At 56.1% G+C, this 10,947-nt stretch overlaps 1 protein-coding gene across 2 annotated transcripts in view; it reads left to right on the forward strand.

Annotated features, from left to right (window-relative positions):
• LASP1 (LIM and SH3 protein 1) overlaps positions 1 to 10,947 on the forward strand; it is a 51,437-nt gene that overhangs the window by 16,702 nt on the left and 23,788 nt on the right. For both annotated transcript variants that reach the window (XM_040497359.1, XM_040497357.1), the window contains exon 2: positions 1,897 to 1,991. In XM_040497359.1, coding sequence (XP_040353293.1) covers positions 1,936 to 1,991 — 56 coding nt within the window. In that variant the 5' untranslated portion in view covers positions 1,897 to 1,935. The remainder of the gene's footprint in view (positions 1 to 1,896; positions 1,992 to 10,947) is intronic.

Consider the following 10,947-nt stretch of genomic DNA (forward strand, 5'->3'; position numbering starts at 1 on the left):
TGGGTGGTGACAGGGCTGGGGCACTCTGCCAGCACCTCCCAGGCATTGGGGGAGAGAGAGGGGCTGTGACTTTGGGGGCTGGTGGGGGCCGGGACTACCCTGTTCTGGTCTGCCAGCCAGGTTGCATGTGCTGGGTTTTTGTACGGAGAGGAGTCTGGGCTGGGCTCTGGGATGGGCCCAGGTTGGGGTGAGGGCCAAGCTTACGCCAGCCGTGCCTTTGCTTCCAGACTTCCAGCTGGCCATCTTCCCAAAAAAGTGGTTCTCCTATCACTTCATTTACTATTCCAGCTTTGGAGAGTCTCCTCGATAGGGAAAGTACCCTGTTAGAAGGTGATTACCCCCAAATTATCCCCTGGTCCCTGGTTGAAGTGGGCCAGGGTCGAGGAGGTGGTATCGCAGCTTCTCAGCTTCCTTTTTTCTGTCCCCTCTTCCAAAGTGTCCCAGAAACATCCCTTGGCTGGGCAACACATTTTGAAAAGCCCTGTCTTGGAGGGATTCCTTAACAGATGGCTATGAACCAGCCCTGTGCTGGGCACCTTCGCAAGTCTCCCTGGGCTCTTCCCTGGCTTCCGGCCTCCTTCTTTGAGGGGTCAGGACTGTCTTCCTCTGACTGCTGGGAAATGGGGCTGAGACGGGCCAGCCAGGTCACCAGACAGCCCGGATTCTGGGGTCCTGGAAGCTGGACTCCAGGTTGGTGTTGATCCTGGGCTGCCGGGGGGGGGGGGGTGATTTCTATATCCTTTGTGTGGGTTTGCCCGAGAATCAGCATTTCTCAGGATGGGAGCATTTCTGTTGCATCGGTCCCCCTTCCTTCCTGGTCTTTGGCTCTGTTCCCCTTGATTGGCCCCCCTGGATTGGTCCCTGGGTTTTGCTGGAGTCTTACCCGCATTGTAGCTGTGGTTGGGCACAGGGAAGCCCCACCTGCTTCCCAGCACACACAAGCCTCCAGCGGGAGCTGCTGAGCCCCCTCTGCTGGGTTTGTACCTGTCATGGGGCCCAGCACCTAACATTCGAGTACTTAGAGGGGGCAAGCGCTGTGCTGAGTGTCTTACAGGTGGTTTCTCATTTGCTCCTCATTATTGCTGATACTCTTTTCAGACATGAAGATGGCTCGGAGGCATACGCCCTGACCAAGTTCGCACAGATAGTCAGGGTGGAGCTTTGATGCCCACTGTGGGGGATGTACCTCCTGTAATGCCTCAGAGGGAGAGCGGCTGTGGGGGTCCTCTCGTCCCAGTTATCTGACTGGGGCTGGGAGAAGGGAAAGGGAAGGAGAAAGGGTGTGAGTGTGGTGGCCAGAGCTTGGGACACCCACCCCCCACCTGGTCACGGGTCCTTCGAAGTGGGAGGTATGAGAGCTGGAGCAGCGCCAGGGGCCCATGTGTAGTGGTCCTGGAGCGAGAGTGAGGAGTGCCAGGGTTTCGGCCCAGGGGCCTGGTGGCCGGCCCTCCTCCCCTTCTCCAGACCCTGTCAGGCTGCGGGGCTGCCCCTCTGAGTTCAGCAGCTGTGGCTTCTTAGCAACCCTGGTGCAGCTTTGCATAAGCAATGAGGCTTCTGCTGGTGGTGGGGGGGGGGGCAGCAGGAGTGGTCGGGGGAGGTGGGGCCATCCTTCTGGGGACAGCGTGCCACTGTTAGAACCCGCCCCTTCCACGCTCACCCTTCGTGCCTGCCCGTCTCCTGCTCCTGACAGCTCAAATGGCTGACGGGTGGGGAGTGCGGAAGGGAGGAGAATGTCAACGGCTGCCAGAGCCTGTGACTTGAGATGTCCCCGGCTCACCCCCGGGGTGATTCTGTGTCCCAGTCCCTGGGAGGGAGGGCTCCTTCCTAGGGCCCGAGTGCCCCTTCCCGAAGTCCTGGTGTCTGATGGGTGTCCCCCCTCTGTGCCTCTGTCCCCAGTTCTGGCATAAAGCATGCTTCCACTGTGAGACCTGCAAGATGACACTCAACATGAAGAACTACAAGGGCTACGAGAAGACGCCCTACTGCAACGCGTGAGTCCTGCCTCCCTCCCTAGCTCTTCCTTCTGTTCTCACGATGTGGCCCAGCACTTGCGCGCTCTACCTGAGAAGCGTTCAGCGCGTTTAGTCCTCACCCCGGCTGGATGAAGTAAGGGCTGCTGGTGTGCCCATTTTACAGGGAGGGAAACTGAGGCTTGGGAAAGGAATAGTCTTTCCCCAGATTACACGGCTAGCGAGAGGCTGGTTGAAACCCAGCCAGGCAAGCACGTTCTTCCCAGTGCACCCTGCTGCGAGAGAGGGCCCAACTCGGTCCTTCAGGGAACGGTGCTCTCTCTTACTTACCCCCTGCCGGAGGGGCTTGGCGGGAGCTGCTGGCAGCAGCCCTTCCTGGCGTTCATCTCTTGAGAACTGAGGGCAACGTGAAGGGGTGGCTGGGCCTGGGGCAGGCCTCTTCCTGCCAGTGAGGGAGGCCGTGGAGACCTTCATGTCTTTTCCAGTGTAGTTGGCTGGGGCTCTGTTCCTTTCACACTGGGACCCGCAGCCTGTCCTGATGCGGGGAGGCGGGTAGAGGTGGGGTCCTCCATCCAGAAGGACACCCCTCTCCCATCCCTTGCAGTTCCGGAGAGTGCACCGCCTTCTACCTTCAAGTTGACGTCATATGTAGCAAGTGTAAACTCAGTGCAGGTCCACGGTATATGCAGGACCTCCCAGCCACCCTGCTAGTGAGGGCTTCAGAAGGTCAAGTCACTGAGTCACGGCAAAATCCATATTCAAAGAAATTCAGGATCTGACTTGCGTCTAGGAATTTCTTTGGTCAGGAGGCTCTTCGCGGCAGAATCGCTGAGGAGGGGAACGCTGGGACTTGTCGAAAGGGGTAGGGGGCTTAAACACCCTTGAAAGGCTGCCTCTCCCTCACAGCAGCCCCAGTCCCCTCCTGATACCCCAACCTCATCATCCCTGGGGGTTTGAACATTCATCAGGCAAGGGTGCCTGCCAACTGCTATATGCCAACCTGTGTCAGGGACTGGGAAAGGAGATTTCTTAAAAAAATTTTTTTTTCTAATGTTTATTCATTTTTGAGAGAGAGCGTGAGTTGGAGGGGGGCTGCATAGAGAGACGGAGACACAGAATCTGATTCAGGCTCCAGGCTCTGAGCTGTCAGCACAGAGCCCAGCGTGGGGCTCAGACTCACGAACCACAAGATCACGACCTGAGCCGAAGTCGGATGCTCAACCGACTGAGCCACCCAGGGGCCCCTGGGAAAAGAGATTTCTAAATGACAAAAATCTCAAGCCCAAGAAGCAACCTGGATATTGTCCTTTCTGGGAGGGATTGGGCACTGGGAAGGCTGCCTGGGGTAGAAGGAAGATCCCAACTGTCTCCTGGCTTTTGCTTCAGCTGCCTCCTCTCTTCTATTAGCTTCCACTGGTCCTCTCCCCCCTACCAACCCCTCCCACCCCCCAAGGGAAATGGGACATTCTTAGAATTCTTACAGGCTCACACAAGCCCTGATTCTCTGCCACTTCCTCCCTCTGTTGGGGAGCGGGGTGGGGTTCAATAAAGCCAGAGGCCCGGGCAGTGTAACCCCTTCATGGCTGGACCACTTGGAGCTGGATTCTGAGCCCTGAGACTCCTTTGGGGGCAGTTTCTGAGCCTCGGCCCCACCCGGCAGAAGTCTGGCTGAGCCACGTCTCTTCCTAAGACTCTAGTAGCCTAGCATTCAGTGAGCATTGGGAGTTGGTGACAGCAGTCAGCCTTGTCCTTGTTTCTCGGGGTTTTCTCAGCCTGATGCTAACTGCTCTCACCCTCTTCTGGGGAGGCTGCGGTAAGTGGGGGTGGGGACTCCTGGAGGTGTTGGGGTCTCTGGGGGCGGTAGAAGATGAAGCACCTCTCCCCGGATGCTGCTTCCACAGCGCCCAGGCAGAGGCTCCTGTCTCTGTCCTGGCCCCCAGCCAGAGAAGCAGACTGGCCTCTCTCTGTTTCCCCAGGCTTTACCGCCCCAGCCTCTGCCCTGCCCAGTTGACCTTTGGCCCAGCTGGGATGTTACCTCGGAGGACTCAGAGGACTCGGAATGAGAGCTGAAGCTCTGGGGGGATGTGTGGCCCGGCTGTGTCTCACCTCCGCTGGGAGTGGGCAGAGTAACACCCTGCCCGAGGCGCTCACACTCCCTCAGCCAGCGTCTGCTAGCAGTTGGTCCGGACCCAGCAAGCCTGACGAGGTGATTCCAGGATAAGCCAGATGTAGTAGGCTCGGCCTGCAGGGAGCACCCTCAGGGCCTGTCTGAGCTTCAGTTTCTCCATGGTTACACATTCCCACCCAGGGATGCGGGGCCCCTAGACCAAAGAGTACTGAGCACCTGCCATGTGCCAGGCACTGTGCCCGCGTCCCCTCTCATTCCTTCCTGTTTGCTTTCTGCCTCTGGCCCCATCCTCCAGTGACATTCAGGTTCCTGAATCTTGGGGTTTGCCAGGGTGTAGCTTTGCCCCCATCCCCATCCTGACCTTGCTTTGTGGACCTCAGGCCTGGCTTCCCTCCTTCTCAGAAGTAGCGTCTGCTCAAGACCCACAGGAGCAGGCGATCTCTCCCCGCCCTTTGCCACGGAGTTGGGGGCCCCCCCCCCCGCCCCCCCCGCTCAGTGAGCGAGAGTGTATGAGTTTGTTGTGCAGGGAGGCTTCTGTGTTCTGCCTCTTTCTGGCCAGTCCCTGAGTCAGGATCTTGCAGGGGGTGGTCAAGAGAGAGCAGAGGGCTGTCAGTCATTCCCCGGTTGGCTTCTCAAGACCGAGATTTTAAAATGTTCCGGAAAGGGACTGTAAGCAGCCAAAGGGCCTCTTCTGTTTCTCTCATTGCACTAGGCTTGTTTTGGGGTTAGGCAGCAGAGAGAACCCAGGCTAGATCACAGCCAGCCTGCTGGGCCGTGATGGACCCCCCGCAAACGTACCCTTAAACACTTGCCTGCTGCGGATCCAGACACATACGCTTTCTCCTGGTGTGGGGCCGGGGAGAGATGCCAGGGAGTCAGACTGAATAGGTTGCATCTGTGTCGTACTTCCAGGCACAGCCGCCCAGGCACTGCCATGGCAAGGGGGAGGTGCGCCTTTCCGCTTTTGCACAATGGCTCGTGGTACCAGAACCACTGTTCCTCAGATTCTTTCGTGAAACGTCTGGGTGGGTGGAGTGAGCCTGCTCCCTTGGGTTAGAGGAATATTTACGCCCTCGATTATTTGTTTTGTAAACCACATTTTCCGAAAGTGGGGCTCATCTGTCCGCATGCACGAACCTGCCCCTTTTCCTCCATGCAAATAGTGTGGGAGTGTGGAGGTCAGAGGTGGGGTCGGGGTGGGAAGAAATGTGCCCGCGCCCTCCTCCTTGGGGGCCACGAATCTGTGCAGGCTGCACACCCGAGGCAGAGTTGCAGACCAGGGGAACCAGGTTTGGGGATATCAAGTGTGGAGATGGACATGGGCCAGGGAAGAAAGGGGGAGGCGCTCAGATGCCCCCTCCCCCTCTTCACTGACTACAGATTTCGGGGTCCATCCTTCACAGTTTCCTTGAGCTGTGTGATGCGGGGCTGAGGAGGCTGGAGATGGCCCTGTCACTGGAGAACAACTTGACTGTGGTCCTGCTCCTTCCCTCAGGTCTCAGAGTGTGGGGTCTGGGTGCTCAAAACGTCTCTGGATTCTGCCAGACTGTGTCGAATCCCAGCTGCTCTTGGGGATGGGGCATTGGTGGGCAAATCTAGGACTGGGGTCTGGGGCTTTCCCACTTCCCTCTTTCCTGCCTCTGATTGGGAAAAATGGGATCAGACGTGTCAGGAAGTAGGTGTAGCACCAGGAGTGGGAGTGAGAGGCGGGGCGGGTGTGTGATGTGTGTTTGGGATGGGGAGGCAGGCTCAAAGGGGCAGCCACAGTGGCCAAATGCAGTCTCTTCCCCCCCACCCCCACCACGACTCATTCCCAAAGCCTTAAATCCAGAGATGTCAGGGCTTCAAGGAACCTCAGAGATCACTTTGTTTCTGAACGAACCCGTTTTATAGATGAGGAAACTGAGGCCCAGTGTCTCTATGCCTTACCCAACTTGGCAGAATTATTTCTCTTTATGTATTGCCATCAGGGACTGGTACCAGCTTTGATTTTGCATCTTGCAGTCTGAGGGCTGGTAAGTCCCTCTTCATGTCTGGCCTTGATCCTTCTGGCTGCTTGTGTTTTTCCTCTGGTCAAACAATGTTTCCTTGTTGCTTCCTATCCCCACCATTTCAGCCCCTCAGGCCTGGGGGACTGGTAAGAAACTGGGTTAGAAAGGAGCCCTCCCCGCCTGCCCACGGGCAGTGTTCCCAGCAGGAGAATCAGCAGCTCCTTCCAGAGGCAGGATGTAGGGGCTATTTTTTTTTTTCCTTTGGTAAAACCAAAGGCTCCTTGTTGCTTTTGTTGATGTATTTTTGTTCCTCCTTGAACAAAAAGCTGTGGTTTTTGAAGGGGTCCAAGGCTGGAAGGGGCAAGGTTGCTTATAGAAAGGGGGTGCTGAGCTTTCGGGATCTCTGGTCTATTCTGGCTCAGCCTCTGGAATGCAGCTAATGGCAGGAGCAGGAGTGGGGCTGTGCCTTATATGCTGTCCCTGTCACCAGTATGTCTGTAGCAGGAGCCTCGATATCCTCCCTGTCCTCAGAGTCCTGAGCAGGAAGGTAACTCAGAGGTCCTTAGTCAGAGGACCCTTCTCCTGCATCCCTGCGCATCACTGTCTGCACTCTTGAGACACCTGCTTTGGAAAAGTTTTTTTTTTTTTTTTTTAATTTTTTTTTCCACGTTTTTATTTATTTTTGGGACAGAGAGAGACAGAGCATGAACGGGGGAGGGGCAGAGAGAGAGGGAGACACAGAATCGGAAACAGGCTCCAGGCTCCGAGCCATCAGCCCAGAGCCCGACGTGGGGCTCGAACTCACGGACCGCGAGATCGTGACCTGGCTGAAGTCGGACGCTTAACCGACTGCGCCACCCAGGCGCCCCTGGAAAAGTTTTAATTAAAGGAGGAGGTGGCTTCTGACTGAGACCCCACAGGGTCTCTCTTGACGCCCTAACTTGGCAACTGGTTGGGTTTGAAAGATAAAGTACTTTGTTCTTCACCCGCTAAGCACATCTTTCATTTCCCCAGGGCTCTGAGAGCTGGGGGTGGACTGGGTCCATCAGAGAGAGAGAGAGAGAGAGAGAGAGAGAGAGAGAGAGAGAGAGATGGCAGCCTCCCCCTAGATGGCCGGGCAGCTGTGGTGGAGGGGAGTGCGCTGGGCAAGGTCTTTGTCTTAGATGCTGAGCAGCAGTTTCTTTTTCTGTAAAACGGGCACAATGATAACGCCTGCCTTTTCTAACCCAAAGCCTTGTGGCAAATCTCAAGAGACAATGTGCCTCAAGTCTATCAAGAAGTCACTCGGTATGCCTGTAAGTTCTCCCGGAGGTCTAGGCTGCTGCCCACTGCTGCCTGATTACCCTCCTGGTCCCTGTTCTTGCCCTCATGGATGCTAGGTCCCTTTCCCTGCGCCTGGGGGCCCCCCCCCCCCATCCCCGGCTTCCCGTCCTAGTGAACTTGGACTGTGTCCATGCCTCTCTCTTCCCCAGAGCAGCTGATGCTGCTGTCAAGGGTGGGGAGGGGCATCGGCAGAGGGCCCACTGCCTGGAATAGTTAACAAGGGGCTGGGTGCAGGCTGGCCCACAGACGGGACAAAGAGCAGCTGTGCTCTGCACCAAGCTCCAGGTAGGGTTGGGACACCCAGCTCTTCCCTCATTCCCTCAACCGTGATACAATCTGTTGGCGAGGCTGGGGTTCCGTTAGGGTCACTAGCTGGGGTGGGAGCCCCTCGTCTGCCTCAGCACCCACATTGGCACACACACACACCCATTCATCCCAACTGGGATCTGAGGGTAGCGGGTGGTGGTGGGGGGTGGGTAGCTTCAACCTGAGAACAGAGAGGGAGGGAAAAGGTAGAATTCCCAGCAATTGTTTCTGGAAGGAGGTCAAATCAGTTGCACCCCTCTTGGAAGGCAGTCATGTTGGTGGGGGAAGGGCACAGCACCGATGTTTGTGCGTCCTTCCTTCTGAAACGCACCCGTGGCACCTGTCTTCCTCACCGACATTGTCTATAAGGATCCTGCGTTCACGGCCTCCTGGTTTTGGCCCTCATGAGCTACTCCGCAGCTGAGGACACCCTTGCTGTCTGCGCCTCTTCCCCCACCCCCACAGACTCTCTCTGTCTTCCTGCTCTGCCGCTCTCCTGCCTGGAGCTGAGGATGGGGTTGCCATGGGAACCTGAAGCGCAGTGAGCAGGGGAAGGGAAAGACAGGGTTGTCTCGCCAGGGCTGGGGGCTGTGGGGAGGGGACAGGGTTGACCCAGTAGGAGGAATAGATGTCTGCCTGCCTTCTTCTGGCTTAGGGTTGGGGCTCCGGGGGGCAGGGTAAGAGATTGGAGGTTCTGGAGCTCCTCTTTAATCTAGTTAATCTAATGCAGGATTAAAGTCTCCCCCACGTCCCCCCTTCCTGCCAGATTAAGCTGCGTGAACATCTAGGCTGGTCTCCCCTCCCTTCTGATGCGATTGGTGCTCTGGCTGTCGGGGGCTAAAACCTGGGGGTCGTGGTGTCTCCAAAGAGAGGGTGATGAATACCCGACAGTCCCGTCCAGAGGCACTCGCTGCCTGTTGGGAGGGTCTCCTGATGCCCTTCTGGTGGCCTGTCGGAGATGTGTGAATGTGGCCTGGAATGTGGGCTGTTATGCGTGGATCTCTGGCTCCAGTGTCTACGGGACGTGCATCACTGCAGGGGGCCCATCTATGTATTCATCGTGTGTGAGGAACAACACAGCGTGTATGCCGTAGGAGCCTCAGCACTGCAGTGGGGGGGTGGGCGGTGCATGTCAGGTGCACGTGTCTGGCTGTCCTTGGGCCACTGGAACAGGAGCTCCATTTTAACCTTGTACATTCAGGGGGTGCCTGAGTGGCTCTGTCCTTTAAGTGGCTTTTTTAAAAACATTTTTTTTTTGACGTTTATTATTAAGAGACAGAGAGAGACACTTTTTAATCTTTTTTAACGCTTATTATTGTTTAAGAGACAGAGAGAGATGCAGCATGAGCGAGGGAGGGGCAGAGAGAGAGACAGACAGACACAGAATCTGAAGCAGGCTCCAGGCTCTGAGCTGTCACCATAGAGCCCGATGCGGGGCTTGAACCCGTGAACTGTGAGGTCTTGATCTGAGTTGAAGTCAGACGCTTAACCACCTGAGCCACCCACGCGGTGCCCCAAGCGGCGGACTCTTGATTTCAGTTCAGGTCACGATCTTGTGGTTTGTGAGATTGAGCCCCACGTCGGGTTCCATGCTGACAGTGCACCTGCTTCTGATTCTCTCTCTCCCTCCCCCCACTGGCACTTGCTCTCTCTCAAAATAAATCAATAAACTTAAAAAAAAAATTTTTTTTAATTAACCTTGTACATGTAGGCAAATTAGAAACCCCAGGTTTGCAGATTCGCTCCAGAGCACATGTGTTTGCTGAGCCTGCCAGCCTTCCCCCCCAGATGCTAAGCAGTGCTATCTCAGAATTGACCTTTCAAGTTCTGGGCCACAGCTGCTGGGATGTCTTCCTCATGGTGCCCTTGCTTCATGACCTCACCTCTCTCTGCCACAGGATTCTCTACCTGGAGATGTTCTCCTCACCATACCCTGCACCCCGTGACACCTTCAGAAGGGCTCTGATCTGGTGGGAGGGTCATCTCTGAAGCCTTCCTTGCCAGGACCTCAGGGTTAGCTAGTTCCGCTGGAGATCTTACTTGGATCCCTCCTGCTGTCATCTTTCTAGTCTCTAGGAACAGACTCCTGGTTGATCCTCCCTTTTTCTGGAACTGCTAAGCAATTTTGAATGGAGCTCCTCAGCTGTGGGGGCCCTAGCTTCCTGCAGCTGGGCCAGGCCTGGGGACCGGGCCCATAGCCTTAGCCCCATAGTCATCCACGGGCCATTTCTGTTGCCAGCTGCAGGCACCTGTGTTTGCTTTTCAGTCTCATCCCTCCCTCCCTCCGCAGGGGGAGCTGAGGGCCTGAAGTGACCTGGGAGCCAGGACCCAGGTGTGGCAGTGGAGGCTGGGGTGGGGGTGGGGGGACAGAGCTGGAATCACCTAGGTCCAGGACAGTGAAACCAGCCCAGAAGCAAAAAGGATTTGCCAAAGTCACCCAGAGAGTCAGTGGCAGGACCAGAGTCCAGCACTGTGTCCATTCTGGTCACACACTCCTCCTCACCTTGGTTTAGTTGTGCAAATCCAAAGTCCTACCCTTCACAAGTGGTGGCTCACAGGGAAGTTATGTGTTTATAGGTAGCACTGGCTCAGGGTGGTGCCAGCAAGAACCTCCCAGCTCTGGGGAGCACGCAGGAGTGGGGGGGGGCGGCGCTCATTTCCGGCTCTAGGGCGCATGTCAGCCTGCTGGGATGAAACATGCCTGGAAGGAAGCAATCTGTCTCTTACCTGAGGACAGTGTGTGAATCGGAGATCTGCAGGTGGTCACAGTCATGGTGAGGTGAGGTCACCCAGGGCTGCAAAATAGCCGGACCTCAGCTCCCTTTCAGAGAAGCCACTCACTAGTCCCTGAAATAGTTGGGACCCATGTGGCCCCCTAGCCATTTTACATACCAGCACATACCCACAAGCCACAGTGATTCAGTGCTACGTCTCCTCTAGCTGGTTTGCTGGGGGACTTCGTGATGACCCAGTGGGATGTAGGAGATCCAAGTTCTAGTCTTGGTCCAGCTTCAGTGCCTGATGTGACTTTCATGTATCCAACAAATGTTCGTTGAATACCAGGTACTGTTCTAAGGAGTTTGAGGTTAATCAGTGGACAGAAGAGACCAAAAACACCTCGTTCCCTGGAGAAGTAGAGAGAGGACAATAAACCGATGTGATAAAGAAGTTAATTATGCGGGGCGCCTGGGTGGCGCAGTCGGTTAAGCGTCCGACTTCAGCCAGGTCA

The sequence above is a fragment of the Herpailurus yagouaroundi genome, unplaced genomic scaffold, assembly GCF_014898765.1.
Source record: "Herpailurus yagouaroundi ecotype Mexico unplaced genomic scaffold, PumYag 189, whole genome shotgun sequence".
NCBI lineage: Eukaryota > Metazoa > Chordata > Mammalia > Carnivora > Felidae > Herpailurus > Herpailurus yagouaroundi.